The sequence below is a fragment of the Vipera ursinii genome (assembly GCF_947247035.1).
Source record: "Vipera ursinii genome assembly, chromosome: Z".
In the NCBI taxonomy this organism is placed as follows: domain Eukaryota; kingdom Metazoa; phylum Chordata; class Lepidosauria; order Squamata; family Viperidae; genus Vipera; species Vipera ursinii.
Window position 1 is genome coordinate 65,285,420 of NC_139517.1, and position 16,662 is coordinate 65,302,081.

Sequence of the window (16,662 nt, forward strand, 5' to 3'; positions counted from 1 at the left end):
GATCGGAAATCTCTAATTGTTACCCACACTGACACTGAACAGCACCAATTCAATTGGAGCAATACAAGAATCATCAGCCACGCTACCACCCACCATGCTTGTGAAATTATCAAAGCCTGGCACTCCACAAGAACTCCATCAACAGACACATTGACCTACCAGTGCAACCAGCCTATGAAACCCTGAAGATTCAAATCAACCACATAACCAACCAGCGATAGCACCAGCCTTCATCCAATCCACGCAACCCCCCTACCAGCACTTCACCTCCTAATGAACCTCACCTGATGTGACCTATCCATCACAAGACCTGTCACAAGACCCTAACCTGATGTGACCCGCTCATCACAACCCCTATTGCCCACAAAGCCTTTATAAGCAGAATACCAACATAACATCCCTTAAACTCTGCTGGAGATGTTACCTAGCCTGGTAATTAAACATTTGGAAACCAACCCACAAGCTTGGAAAATGAACCTCCACCCTCAAATCAAAAAGATTTTGGGAATTGGTAAAACTACCAGGTTACTTATATTGTAAACTTCAGATTGGCATAAAATCAAGTGTTTCTTATGATTACTTATAGTAGTGAAATCATAAGCAGAAATTGAAGAAAGTTGTAGTCTGTATTCAGTTGTCCTCCAGTATTATAATACTAATAATAACCTTTCACTTGTAATTTCTAGCATCATGAAAACATTTTCTAATAAATTTCTAACCACTTTCTACAAAATTTTAAGCATGAATACATTCCTCTTTTTCCTTTCAATTCTTCTGAAAAATTGAATGGCATATCTATTTTTCATTACAACTAATCAGGAAGGGTATTCAAGCAAATTGGACCTGATTCAGTCTGCTCGGAAGGAAGAGAAGACATATATTTAAATGTCTTGGTTAACCCATTAAAAAATATCAGTCTGAATTATCTTTATAATTGTAATTAGATGAAGCAGATGGCCTTAGCTTTTCCTACAAAATAAAGAATATAATTAGTATGTTCTTTAAAACCTCTTGTAGAAAATATTTAGCATAAGATGTAGAAAAAGAAAAATAATAATAGAATTTTTGAAAATAGCTGTTTTTCAAAAATCAATAGGATACTGAAGTAATAAAAGATACATAGAAACGTTTATCTTCTGACCTGCAGCTATTTCAGATTTTATCATCCATCATTCTCACCGGCAAGACTTCCTTTGTAAATTCTTGAAGTTCCACACATTTTATGGTGTAGTTTGACAAAGCCTGATCATTATTACATTTTTTAGTGTACATGAAAATGTATTTCACATCCACAAAAAATGCTGTGCTTCTTGTCCAGGGTCCTGGCAACTGCTTGAAGTGTGCTCATGTAATAGATGGTCCACATTGTGTTAAATCATGTCCTGCTGGCATTTTGGGAGAAAATGATACCTTAGTCTGGAAATATTCAGATGAAAATTCAATATGTCAGTTGTGCCATCCAAATTGTGTTCGTGGGTAAGTGAATTTTTTTGTCTTAATTATTAATTGAAAGGATCATATGTTATAATTTATAAACATTCAATTTATAAACAAAACAGAACCTTAACTGGTTTAGGAATATGAAATCAATGCATAATCAAACATAAATAAAACTGATGCTATAATTTATCTCTTTAAAAAATATACTATAGTATTAAAAATTTGATAGTTTGGTATAGTCAGTTTTCTTCTAGGAAACAAATATCAATTTTAATGAGGAAACTTAATATAATTACATGAGTAAAAGAATGGTTGTAATGTTGCACAACATTACCATTCTCTTCTGATTTAAGCCTTCTCCCTATAACCATACTGATACTTTTCAGAAGTCCACTGTGAAAGATACTGTGATTATTCTCTTTAGCTATTTAAGTTCTTCATTTTATGAGGGGAACAACAAAGCTAAAATTTTGAGAATTGGAATTGTAGTGACATCTGGTGGATAGTTAATATAAAATATTTCAGGGACCTCTAATATTATCAGAATATTGGCTTGTAAACCAATATAGGAATTATGAGTCCACAGGGATTAAATCCTATTGATTTTGTACTGATAATTGTAATTTGGTGCTAGTAATGACAGTATTCCACACAAAAAATCCTAGCTTTTCCTTAAATGTCACTTACTATAAACTCTCAGTTTAATTGGCTTAGTGGATTTCAAATACAATGGACAAATTATTTGTTCAATTTCCACTCACATTTAGTGGATAAATGTCCATTAAATTAAAGTTTTATGGTAAACGGTGCCATTGATTTCAATTGTGGAATAATCAATTGGTACAAAAACAGATTTAGCAAATTCTGCATGGTTTGTTATATTGAAATTATACAGTATTCCAGAGATCCTCAACCTATGGGTTGTGGCCTCTTGGCCACTGGGCCACATGAGTGGCTGACCATTGCATGCTTGCATGTGTGCACACTCACACCCTGCCCTTGTGCCAGTGCCAGCTGAGCCATGAGCCGGCGCTAGCCAAGCCATGAGTTGCGTGCCAGCACTAACCAAGCCACAAACCTCTCACTGATGCTAGCCAACCTGTGAGCCACGAGCCTCTCACCAGCACTAGCCAAGTTGCAAGCCCCATTTGAGGAGCACGTATGCTTATGGCCCTGTTTGCGTGCATGCTTATGCAGCCACATTTGTGTGTGTGTTTAAGCGTGCATAAAGGTGCCTGTCCTCCCTTTCTCACTGGGCCACCCAGAAAAGCTGGCAACCCCTGCAGTATTTCATACATACTCCTTTATACAACTGTGATTTTTTGAAAGAGCAGGGAAACATGAAATTAGTTGTATCACAGCCACAGGATAATCACACATGCTGAATTTTTAAAGACTAGTATACTGACTGTCACATTTCATTCGGAATAAAATGTGGATTTTATAGTTCAATTATAAAATCACAATAGTCATGTCCTCTTTGATATCAAGTATGTATTTAAACTGACTGACTTCTTGGTCAGTGTAAATAATAATCCTGCCAGCACATACCCAACAATGTACTGTTATTGAGAAATCCTTATATAAAAACAAAGCTGACTTCCTTGAAATCATATGGGATCATTTTTTTCTGTGAACATTAACCACACACGACCTAAGTACTTGTGTAGACATAATCATAAAGATCCTGGTTATCAGAACAATGTGCTGCTAGGATGTGATTTTTAGGAAGGTTCTACAGATTTGGCCCCTACATGTATAAACATGCCACCCAAGTGGAAATTATTTGCTGAAAAGTGACAATCATGTGGCTAGGCTATCATGAATGTAAAACATATCTACTGTCAGGATCTCCATCGTTGGCCTGGCACTTTGCTGGGTTGCTGCCATCAAAGGGAAAGGTAGGGGGAGGTATTTGGGGCAATCCACACCTATGTATCTAATGATGGGAAATGGGGAGAGGGAAGTGACAGCAGAAGATCAGATCACAAAACCAATTTGTACCAAGATCTTCAAGTCTGTTTGCTCGGAGAATGGAATGTTACCATGTTAGAGTTTCTCAAAACATCTTACCAGCATCACATTGGCTGGCCGGGATACTGGTCAGGAGTTGAGAGGGAGTGGGAGTTGGAAAGAATAGCTTTATATTTTGCGCGGGAACACCAGATTCCTCCTGACTTTTCTGCAACCAGTTTATTTCAGTAAAAGTTCCTTTACTTCAACTAAATAGAGTCACAAGTCTTAGTTTCCTGAAAGAGCAAACAGGGGGAGGTCTGACATCTTCCTAATTAAATATATTGCCTCATTCTTAAAAGCTACATAATCACATAAAATGGATTCATGTTCTAAAGTTGTAAGAGTGGTCTTTATGTTTGAATATACTGAATATACATGCTTGAATATACTGATGGAAAACCTGGAATGCAGAGGCTAGTAAACTAATTCCATGTATAAAGATTAGTTCATAATTCAATCTATAGAGATACTTAGCAGATTTCAATCAATCTCATGATGATGATGCAGCTGTTGTTTTCCAATATAAAATGGCCATTGGTTAATAGTTTTAATGGTTTGCTTTCTCACAATGATTCTGCAATGCATAGTAGTGCAGTTGTTCCTCTTTTGTCATTGCAGTTGCCAGTAATAAGCCAGACAGACACAATGTTACAGTCAACATTGATTGTTATATGTGTACTGATAGAGATCTGCCACAGAGACGGGAAAGCTCTAAAGAAAAATAGGACTGTGGTCTAGATTGAAAAATAAAAACATTTCAAAAGGGAGTGGCAAACTACTTTGGTACTAGTGCCAAAAAAACCACAGGAATGTGTCCACAATCCCCAGGAATAAAATTTGAATTAAAGGACAACTTTATTTTGTTAACTTTAGGCTTAAGCAAGCCATTCATTTAGAATCACTTCATCATAAATTTATTTATTTATTACATTTGTGCTTTGTTAAAAGCATTTTTACAAAATTAATTTGACTGAGAAATGTGGAATAATGCCTAAGGTCATTTTGGGTTGTGTTCCACTATGGTCACCATAAAAAAACTTTTAATTGCTTTATTCTTAATCATCCTGGGAATATAATTTAAAGTTCTGTGTAAATATTTATAATAAATGAAATTTATTGGCCTCACCTACCAATTTTCATTGGTGGAATGAAAGAACTTTAAATATTTCTTACAGAATTATTTAAATGATTGCTTAGGTGCTGAATGTGAAGTTGTTGTACTTCATATAAATTTCATATAAATTTCTCTTAAACCATGATCATTTGCCATATCCATATATGTTTATTTATAAGAGTTATATAAGTTATTACTCATTTTGTAGAAAGCAACTGGTATTTCATAACAATAATAAAACTATAAATAAGAAAACTAGGCACATGATCCACAATCAGTGTATATCATTCCCTATAGTGTGGCTGACTATCTAATTTTTATGTGGTTAGTTTTAGTGTTTTTGTTGTGATTTAACATTATTTGTAAAATAAAATGAGAGATTTATGTCTTTGTGAGCAATGAATTGCTTCATATAGTCTGAATAGCAGAAACAGTACTTTGCTGGGATAGTGAATATATCTGAAGCTGACTGCCACAATAACTCTCAGTAATAATAACATGGTATTATCCTGATGTTCACAGGGCAAACAGTTAAATGTTAAATTAAAATATTCTGATCTGTTTTTAATTCTGTTGCTAATCCTTTTTATTTTCCTTGCATTTGCAGATGCAAAGGACCTGGACCTGAAGGCTGCCTTAATGGGTAATTATTCTTAACTAATGTCAAGTTACAGAGGTCCATTTATAGCTGTGTCCAATTAAGCCAAGAATATTGTGGCAAAGGAAAGCAGATTTTAATAAATTAGATTCTGGTACACAAAGTATATTTCTTTAGTTGTAGCTTTAGAAAACAAATCCAGACTCACTATTCGTTTACATCAGTTACACAATTTTTAATATAAATGGTCAAAAAGGAAGAGGTAATGCATTACTGTACTCCGATCACAGCATGAAAATATTAGCCAATAGGAAAGAGATCATTAATCCAATCTTATTAAATCTTATTAAATTTATTTTCTATCCATCAGTTAATGGATAGAAACTTTCTACTATCCTGCAGTGCTTCTTAGGTCCTAACCACATAATCACATCTTTGTTTTGTACAATATTAATTTTCCTAATGTCTAATTTTCTAATTATAGAAAATTTTCTAATTATAGAAAATTCCACATAGATGTATTAATAGATACAGATGACATAACTTTCTTTTTATGTTTAGCAAATATTATGAGGATGTATAGCAAATTATAGTTTGAAGATCATAATTTTACAGAAGTGTAAATGAACCTCACAAAACATACATGCTCTTCATTCAATAGCCTAAACCAGGAAACTAAAAGCAAAAATATTAGTACTACATTTATTATTTGTGATTACAGCAACAAATGCTCATGAATGATGAACTGGCTTTATCAGGGCTTTTTTTCTCATAGAACGCTCAGAACAGTATTCTGGCACCTTTTTTGCAAAAAAAAAAAAAAAGCTCCCTCTATTGGCTTTAGGAGTAGGCAATCCTGGCTCTTTTTTATGACTCATGGACTTCAACTCCCAGAAATCCTGAGCCAGCCAAGCTGAGGGGAAAGAGAGAGGTTTCCAAGCTGAGCCATACTGGCTCAGGAATTCTGGAAGTTGAAGTCCTTGAGTCATAAAAGAGCCAAGGTTGCCTACCCTGCACTAGAGGAGGACATTAAAATTATTTACAAGGTTACTTCTTTAGGAACTAAACTTTTAGAATCTAAAACAGCTAATTCAAAAAAGCCAACAGGAAAGAACCCCACATTTTTCATCTGCTTCTGTCTTTTGGAAGGTAAAATTAGATAACAAAATAATCTATTTCCTATGTTAACATCTCTGCAATGAAATCAATAAAGGTAACAGGAAAGAAATGAGAAACATTTTTCCAAATGTAATATGTCTAATTTAGCTGATGCTAGAAAAAAATAGTATCTTTTGTACACTCTTGAAAACTATTTTGAATCTATAACCATCTATTACAACTATACCACTTTAAATTAAACAGTTCTTAAAAATGAAATATTCTTAATTTGGACTTTACTTTTACTGTTTGGACTGTTGTGTGTTTTAAAAAATAGATTATTTAGAATCAAGTTATGTTGCACTTCAGTCTTTAAATAGTTAATCTAGTATATACATAACAATATTTGATGTTTTCCATGGTGAGCTTAACATCTTCCATCCTTCTGAGGTAGGTAAAATGAGGACCCAGATTGTTGGGGGCAATAAGCTGACTTTGTAATAATGCCGCTGGGGGGAGGGGCAAAAGCCCTAATAAGCAGGCATATACATAGAATGAAGGCTATTGCTAAGCACATTGATTTGTGCTTTAAATTGTAAGCCGCCCTGAGTTTTCGGAGAAGGGCGGGATATAAATGGGATTTAAAAAAAACATCAATAACAACATTTATTAATAAGGCTAAAATAATTTCTGGTGGTATTATCTGTACATTAAAATTTTGTTTAGGGTTAGGGTTAGGGTTCCGGCACCTTTTTTTTTTTAGAAAAAAAAGCACTGGGCTTTATCATTAATATATAGGCAATAATAACTATTTTTGTCTTGTAGATCTAAAATCCCATCCATTGCAGCTGGAGTTGTTGGAAGCATTCTTTGCTTAGTTGTTATAGCCTTGGGTATTGGTCTTTTTGTGCGTAGGCATCAGATTGTTAGAAAACGTACTTTGCGCAGACTGCTGCAAGAAAGAGAGGTAAATATAATTAATGATTCAGAAAAGAACTACCGGTAACTAGTATGGATTCACAATGCACTAGCGTCTTGGAGACTTTCTAAGTTGTCTATTACTCTGTATTTTTTTCAATAGGAATTATGACCTTTCTCTCTGGGATGAAACCACATTCTTTTAGCTCAAAAAAGAAGATAGTATTTCTAAATATTTGTATATTCCTAATAGTATTAGAGCTATTATAATATAAATAAGGTCATGATGGTATTTCTAATGATGAGGAAGCTGATTATTTTTAGCAATGTTTTGCCAAGTAATTTGTTACAGATTTATAATATTATAGCACAGATAGGTTTGAATCATTGGTTTTATGTTTTTCAAAAACCACCCTGTCTTGTACACTATTATAGTTAAAAAGAAACTCTCTTCTTAAGCCATGTTCTTTTTGATTCAATAGCTTGTTGAACCTTTGACACCAAGTGGGGAAGCACCAAACCAAGCACTTCTAAGAATCTTAAAAGAAACAGAATTTAAAAAAGTAAAAGTCCTTGGCTCTGGAGCTTTTGGTACTGTCTATCAGGTAAATTATCATATATTCTGAATATGTATGTAGGTATTTGTGTCTGTATATTAGTGAAAAATTAGTTCTGTATAAATTTATTTGGAATTAAGTCCCACTGGCAACAGTAATTATAAAAACTGTACATAGAATCATGCTATTGCCCACTCAAATTATTATATGATTTTAAGATATATGGTACATTTATATTTACTGTATTAAAATAAAAAACCATTTATCCAGAAACTAAGTAATTTATATTTCCATACTTGTTGATCGATGTATTAAAGTCTGTTCATAACCTATTTTACTTGCTTTTTGTCTTAATTTAACCCATTTTGGTTTTTCTACAGGGTCTCTGGATTCCAGAAGGAGAAAAAGTTAAAATTCCTGTAGCCATTAAGGAATTAAGAGAGGCTACATCACCCAAAGCTAACAAAGAAATTCTTGATGTGAGCTTTCTTTGTTGTTGTTGTTGTTTTGTTGTTTGAAGATTTAAAATATTGACTGTAGGAATTTTATAGCATGTAGACAAAGGCATTGTTGGTGAAGGTGAAGTATTTATTTCACTGTAATATTTCTTGGAACTGATATTTATTCTCAACTGGGTTAGACAGAAAGACCATGTTTGGATTCCTTAAAATGACTATAGATTCTCCATGACTCCTACTCATAATTGAGCCTGTCATTACAGTCATAAATCATTGCAGTCATGAGTCAAGGCATGATGTGACCACAACTGATTTTTTGATTTATTTTTTTGCATCAGTTATTTGCAATCTGAATAGTCATTAAATGAATTAAATTTCTCCAATTGTTATTTTTTACTTGAAATCAGAAGTAAATACTAAAAAAACAGCAAAAGATATTGCAATTGTGCTCAAGGGATGCTGCAAATGGCCATAAAAATGTGACCATATGCAGCTACTGTAACTTTGGAACTCAGTCATGAGTAAATTTTGAGGAATGGTCTGTTATAACTTCAAATAATTGCTACATGATTGGCCATAAGTTGTTGTTTTTTTGTAATATATTTTATTGATTTTTTTAAAAAACATAAATCACAATAATTGGTGAACAGTGTGTTGTCTGGGTTACATTTGTGAAACAATCATTAACAATTGATTTCTATAATCCATAATCCACATAATGGTTTTAGTTGATATCCTCTTTTCCCAAAATATCATCTTTTGCAAACATTGGGTTAATATAATTCTTATTGTTTTGATAGATAACAATTAAATATATATTTTCACAATATTCCTAAAAATAATAGTCACATCAATATAATATTTCTTTTCTATCCAATCATTCTGGTTGCCTTATCATAGATCCTGTTACAGCCCTTATTTTAATTTGTTTCTCCCACCAAATTCTAGGTATTCTTACTTGTTAAGATTTTCTCAAAAATTAATTAAATTTAAAAATTTAACTCTTATTTTTTTCCATATGAACCATCTCACACTTTTACATTTCTTAAGGAATAGATAAAACAATGGGGAAAAAAGAAAAAGAAAGGAGAGCAGGAATATGGAAACATAAAAAATAACATAGTACTTACAATATATATCCCTCCTAAGCTAATATATATTTATTTCCTAAATTTCTTATTCTTTTTAACCATAATTTAACCAAACATTTTTATCCATTTTATCCATCATAATTTTCTTTCTAAACATTTCTAAAACATTTCCTCTATCTATCTATTTCAACTTTTTTATATTATTCATATCAAGAAAGAACAAAAAAGGGGAAAAAGCATACTATATTATTTAGGGAATTCATCTCTTAGAATGACATATATATTTCAAAACCTTTCTATTTCTTTAACCATATTCAAACAAATGTTTCTTTTTTAAGTATTCTCTCTGGTAAGTCCCCACATTTTCTTGGTTTCCACTTTAGTCTTTTTTCCTTTGCCCAGTATCTTTCTTAATCAATGTATTTTGCTGAATCAAAACGTTTTTTCCATGTGTTTGTAAATGATGCTCTAGATATAAAAAATAAATCAGATGAAGTGTCTTTGTACGGGGCTTCTGCCTTTCCACGTTTGTTGAAAATCTTTTTCTTTTCCTTTCTCTCCGCTTCTCTTATCATTTTCTTTCTCTCCGATTTCCTGACATCTCTACAGTCCATTTTAACCAATCTGTTTTCTTGTCTTCAGATTTATTTGTAGTCTTAAGGGGTAAGTTGTTTTTTCCAATTCTTGTGAATTTTTTCCCCACTAGGATTAATTCATGTTTCCTTGTTTTGTTAAATTCCATCTTTAAGTCTCTATTCTCAATTCTATATCCATTTATCTGTTTGATCTGCACCTTCTCTGTTGTTGTTTTCTGGGAATTTTTTGCTGTAGAGTTAACTTAGAAATAGATTGACTTATATTTCAAAAGTTATTTTGGATTTCTTTGTGGTTTAAAGTCATTGTTGTTTGAATTCGTTGCAGTATACTATATATCTCCTCCTGTGAAGTATTTATGTTTTCTTGATATGCTCTTTCTACATGTCTCTGATCCATGATGACCAAGAATTTGAGTTTTTCTCTTCCTTTCTGTTCTCTGCAAATAGCTTGAGTCCCAATTAAATAGATATTTGTAATCCAAACAGTTCAAAAAAGTTTTTTTCCTGAAATTTATAATTCTGTCTTTGTCCACAGCCCAGAGTATTGTATTTTTTTGTCACAGCTGTTCTTTGTTGTTAAAACTTTGAAGGTCACAAACACAGATTAGCTTTTCCCAGGTTTCACCAAGTCTTATATTAAAGTCATAGCTGTCATAGTCTTCATCCACCACTAGGTGTCAGCAACTATTTGCTTTTCAATTTCATAAATTTTGATCTTCCATAAAAAGATTAATTCGCTGCTTCCATTGGTATAAGGGTGGGACAGAAATCCCTCTCCTTCCCTTTCAGAGGTATTTTGCTTCTTGGGAATCTTTTCCAAGAATAGAAAAGAGAAGATCACCCAATTTCAAGCACGTTGTTCACAGTTGTGCTGGTTAGTGCTTTTGGACTTCGGTTGCTAGTAGCTTGGACTGGTCGATGCAATACAGCCAGCCTTTCTCCTGTCAGGTTAGAAGGTTTTCCCCAAGTCGAACAGAATGGCCGTTGCCATTCCAGAATCACTGGATCACCTTTCTTTGTAGCCTCTCTGGGGCAACTTAAGACCCATTTAGACCCAGGCAGGGCAAAATTAGCCATGGGGGTGCAGAGAATCTGTAAGCCTGCAACCAGTCGCTACTGTGCAAAACCCATGATTGGCCATAAGTTGAGGACTACTGTATTTAGTATTTCCACTCTGTAAATTTTTGATAAATTTTATGTAGATGAACTGAAATTTACAACAAAAAAAGGAAAGGCATATTTAGATGGGCAAAATTGGAAGTGGATTTAGAAAAGATTAATTTGTTTCAAGCAATTACTTTGTGTTGCATAAGAAATGATCTCCTTCCTTTATCTTATCCACATAATTATAAAATGTTACTATTTTGAATATACCACATATGTAGACAGCATATTGTTCCTTTGCAGAATGAGCTAGGTTATGCAAAATGGAGAAAATAAATGAGAAATAATTAACTAAAAGAACTAAAGGGATTAAAAGAAAATTAACAAAATCTTGTCTGTTGCAGCATCATTCACTATAACATGTAATGATTTTTGTTATTTAAATTTCTCACCTCTTTCCAAGGATCTTTTGAACTCTGTTCTAGCATTATTTTCCCAGTCTTCCTTTCAACAAATGAATCCTTTCTTCATATATTTATTCTCTCAATTTTCCTTATTCATTGTTGAATGGAGCAACAAGTGTAGTTATCTATTAAATATGCTTTAAGATGTCCTTAATCTCATACTGCTGTTCTCCTTTTACAAGATCTGGAGGTGGAGGGGGTCCTCCTACTGGTCTTAATTTGGAGTCTCACACGGGTTTTAATAGATTGCAGTGGAACACTGGATGGACCTGCTTAAGGCTTCTCAGCATCTGCAACTCCACTGCCACCAGGTTTATAATGCATACGATGGGGAAAGGACCTACATACATAGTACCTAGCTTTTTACAGGCCTGTCTTCGGTTTAGATGCTTTGTGGAAAAATATACCTTATCTCTCACTTGGAATTCCCTGTGAGTGGCCCTCTTCTGGTCAACTTGCTTTCTCTAGGCCTCCCTTGCTTTCCTTAGTAACTTGCACACTGTAACCCATGTGCCTCTCAGAGAATCCATCCACTCCTCCAGTTTTGCAGAGGATGGTGCTCCCTGGAGAAGCTCCGGCATACTATGAACTGAGCCCCAGTAGCCACCTTAAAAGGGGTAAGTTCTGTATTGCTATGCACCGAGTTATTATAGGCCACCTCAGCGAACAGTAGCAGCTCAGCCCAGTTAGTTTGTTGATAATTTACATAACATTTTATTGCTCCACTATTGAGTTAGCTCATTCTGCTGCCCAGTTAGTACTGGATGAAAAGTGGAACTAAGCCCCTGAGATGAGCCTATCAATCCCATGAATTCCCATCAAAACTCTGCAGTGAATTGCACACTCCGGTCTGAAACAACCCTTTTTGGTACCCCTTGCAGTCTGTAAATGTGCTGCATGAACATTTTCGATAGGACTCTGGGTAAAGAGAGTTTTAGGCACAGTATGAAATGTGCCTGCTTGGAAAAGAGATCAATACCAGACCACATTACAGTGTTCCCACTACTATCTAGCAGCTCACCTATGAAATCCATGGCTATTTTGTCCCAGTCTCACAGTCTAAGACAGAGTCTTGGCATTCCATTCTCATCTCAGACATTACAACCACCCCCCTCCTGATTGTTGTCAAGTTGAGAGTGATTGTTTGTGCAGAGATATTAACAATAATTCAGTCCATTTTCCAGCCAGTTTCATTTGACTTTATTAGGATGAATTCAGAAGACTGAACTTACTTCTGATAGGCCATGGTTTACCTTAGATATTCCAAATTATAGTTTAACAACAAAAACTTAATCTATTTTTTCCAAAAGTGCATGGTGGCACAAGGGCTTCAGTATTCTTTCTTAAAGGAGTTGATAGCTGTTTGTTTTTATACTATCAAATTTAGTAGGCACTGGAATACTGGAACAGCTCCACATTCTGATGGCTGATAGGTGGCACAACCCATGCAGATCAAATTTCTAGTCTAACAGAATTCAAGCTTATGTTTGTAAAGATTTGGAACTTTCAGTCTATTTATTTATTTATTTATTTATTTATTTATTTATTTATTTATTTATTTATTTATTTATTTATTTATTTATTTATGGGATTTATATCCCGCCCTATCTCCCGAAGGACTCAGGGCGGCTAACAACAAAACATATAATAAGTACAGAAATTAAGATAAAAATAAAATTAAAATCATCTGTGCAATAAATTAAAATTAAAAACTAAAAATAAATTAAAAATTGTAAATATAATTAAAATGCCTGTCAGTCCAGGTCAGCCTGGTGGAATAGGAGTGTTTTGAGGCCGCGGTGAAAGGATTGGAGATTTTGGGCCATCCAAAGCTCAGGGGGGAGCTGATTCCATAGGACTGGCGCTCCCACAGAGAAGGCCCTCCCCCTGGGGGTCGCCAGCCGACATTGCCTAGCTGACGGTACCCTGAGGAGGCCTTCTCTGTGTGAGCGTACTGGGCGATGGGAATTCGTTCCCGGCAGCAGATGGTCCTGCAAGTATCCCGGGCCTAAGCCATGTAGGGCTTTAAAGGTAAGTACCAGCACCTTAAATCTCACCCGGAGGGCAACCGGTAGCCAATGCAGCTCATAGAAATAGTGTCAGAAATTAAAAAAAAATAAAATAATTAATGAAATAGGAGCCTATAAAACACAAAGCAAAGAAGCATATGTTTATGATACTAGATTTATTATAGTGGAATAAAAAATATGCAGACTAAGGAAGAACTGTTTAAAAAAACCTTTATAATACATAGTAAATTTGACCCAGCCACGTAATGCATACCATTTTTTTAATATTCTGGATCTTCCCATTGAAATCACTCAATCTTTCCTATATGAACTAAAGACTATTTGAGAAATGAAGCATTTTGCTCTATAATTCTTCTTTCTTTGATTTGGGCCATATTCCAGTTTAGCAGCCTCACACTACAGAGACATTTGTGGCACATGCAATGGTTTCTAAGGAGGCACTGCTGAAAATGGATTCTTGTGGTATTGTGGATCAGATGTAATATATATTTATATATAAACTTGTGCAAGATCCATCATTCTCCAAATCAGCATGTTTTCTGCAAGTGCGGAAAAACATGTCATGGGGGGAAGAGGGAACTTTCCATTGTGTTGTTTGCACAGGAAAACCTCAGATTCAGCTTATGCTACTTCTGTAAACATATAAGCTTCAGTAAGCAGGTGCTTGGTTCCCACCTCTGCATATCATTAATGACATTGGTTCCCACCTCTGCATATCATTAATCACATGGCTCACCTTGCCTTCCATTTCTTCACACTCCAATCTTTCCCTCTGTCCCTCCCAATAAAACTAATGTGTGGCTGCCAGCTCATTAAGCTTGGATAAATGAGATGTTTCATCAGCTGGCAGCCAGACATTAGGATTGGAGTGTGAAGAAATGGGGGAATGAAAGTTCAGCTGACCTGTGTGAGAAGCTCCAGCCAGCCAAGATCATTAACAATACGCAGAGCTGGAAACCGAGCACGTGTTTCCTGAATAATAAACAAGCACCTGATTGGATATTTGTAGATAACTGGGCATCAGGGGGAAGGGAAACTTTCTTTGTGTTGTTAGCATGGGAAAACCTCAGATTCAGCTTAGACTATTTCTCTAACCATTTAAGCTTCAGTAAAGTATACTCTTGGCAAAACAAATGGCCAGGAATGTTCCTTTGCTAGATGACTGAATGGGACAGATGACAGAAAAGTACAATTACTTGATAATGAGTGATTCAGTATATTATGACTAAGATATTATTTGATTGAGCTTTTGGATATTAAAGAACTAGAACTGATGAAATTGAAAGAAAAAACACAGTTTAAGTCATTGAACAAACAAACTTCTTACTTTTGAGAGGAGATGAAATTTGATTTATTGAGACTAATTGTTGTTATGGTTTATCTTAACATAGTCTTCATTAGATAATGACAGTTGCCATAATGTAAGATTTTCTAACAGTAAGTGTGAACATATGTATTTTCTCTTGTGATTGTATTTTCTGTTTTCTCTCCCATTCACCTTTTTTATTTGTACAATGCCTATTAAGATCTCTATAATCTAATTTACAGGTTTGGAAAATGTAGTGGCAAATTATTTTCTTATATTTTATGTAGTATTAATTTGTTTATTAATTGTCAGGAATCCTAGCAGTGAATGGACAGAAAAACATCAAAATATGTGTTGGTGCCATTAATTCAAAAAATTATGTTGCTTTTAAATAAATTAATTAAAATGTTATACCTATATAACAGATAATGTATTTTTATTTTATTTTTATTGAACTTTATTCAATTAAGCTATTTTGTTTTTATTTCAGTATTCCTCCTGAGATGGTAATTTACACTTTACAAGTATACATAGTTGAAAGTTGTCATTTTGATACGTGGATATACTGTACCTATTTAGATCATGTGCATTAAAGAAGAGAAAAAAAACATTGACTTCTTCCTACAGGACTTCTATACTGAAGCAATCACCTTTTTAAATGAGAGGAAAATTTAAAATATAATTGTCCTATGTTGAAGTGTAATGTATCAATTCTAGCCTTCAGATTAATTCTCATTCCACATAGAATTTAGCATGATTCAGATTAATTCTGTCTGTCTGTCTGTTTGTTTATTTTTCTCAATTATTATAGATAAGGGTCTTGAGGGGAGAAGTGGGGTGCCTTCTCTGTTAGTGCACCAACTGCTTCTATCCAACAATTTTTCCTTAAGGACCCCATGCCAGTCAGCACAGGCAGGTTTTCCTGAAATCTAAAAGAAAGAGGGTAGATCATACCTTCTGAGACAAGATGTTATATCCAAATATAATAATTTCTCCCACAGTAGGTAATTTTCTCTCTGTGTTTTGGTTAGGAAGCATATGTAATGGCAAGTGTCGACAATCCCCATGTGTGCCGTTTGTTGGGAATTTGCCTCACATCAACTGTCCAACTCATCACCCAGCTTATGCCTTATGGTTGCCTTCTTGACTATGTCAGAGAACACAAAGATAACATCGGATCCCAGTACCTTCTCAACTGGTGTGTGCAGATTGCAAAGGTATATTAACAACAAACTCCATCTAGTTCTCCAAAAATGTCTATTACCTAAACCTATATTCAGGTTTGTCACTCTGATCTAGCTGATGCCTACAAGCAGTTCTTGGTTTTTAGTTTCTACACATGCTACATTAAAGCTTCCCTTGAAATTTTGGGTGTGTTTTAAAATTCAGGTTAAGTCCAATAATTTAAGTTACAACAGACTCAGAAAGAGTACACTTTTACCCTTTGCAGTCAAATGATCACAGTCTGGGTATTGGCAAAAGCCTTGCAATCATTTGATCATGACTTGCAATCTTCTCTTCCAGTCAGTGAAAAAACCAATAGGGAAGATTTCAACCTGCTGCTGCTGCCTGCTGACAGGATGCCTCAGGGAGCTGGCTGAAAGAGCTTCCTACCAATGGGAGCTGAATTTCTTTCGTAAAATGAAGAAATGGAACTTAAATCCCAAAGATCCAAGCTCTGTTTCTGAAACTCACCAAAGCAGTTGTCTTACATATCCAGAATAAAGCTGAAGTTCTCTAGCAGGAACAGACACCCTGCCCCAGTCCTACAGTCTGTTAGAGCAGTTCAATTCTATGCATTGAAGGAAACTGAACTCCTCCAGCAGGTTGCAGAAATGGAGCTAAAACCCTCAAGTATTTGCTCTGGCAATC

At 34.7% G+C, this 16,662-nt stretch overlaps 1 protein-coding gene across 1 annotated transcript in view; it reads left to right on the forward strand.

Annotated features, from left to right (window-relative positions):
* Positions 1-16,662, forward strand: part of EGFR (epidermal growth factor receptor) — a 213,129-nt gene that overhangs the window by 174,476 nt on the left and 21,991 nt on the right. The window contains exons 15-20 of the mRNA XM_083378273.1: positions 1,319-1,476; positions 5,178-5,213; positions 7,092-7,233; positions 7,667-7,789; positions 8,122-8,220; positions 15,822-16,007. Coding sequence (XP_083234399.1) covers positions 1,319-1,476; positions 5,178-5,213; positions 7,092-7,233; positions 7,667-7,789; positions 8,122-8,220; positions 15,822-16,007 — 744 coding nt within the window. The remainder of the gene's footprint in view (positions 1-1,318; positions 1,477-5,177; positions 5,214-7,091; positions 7,234-7,666; positions 7,790-8,121; positions 8,221-15,821; positions 16,008-16,662) is intronic.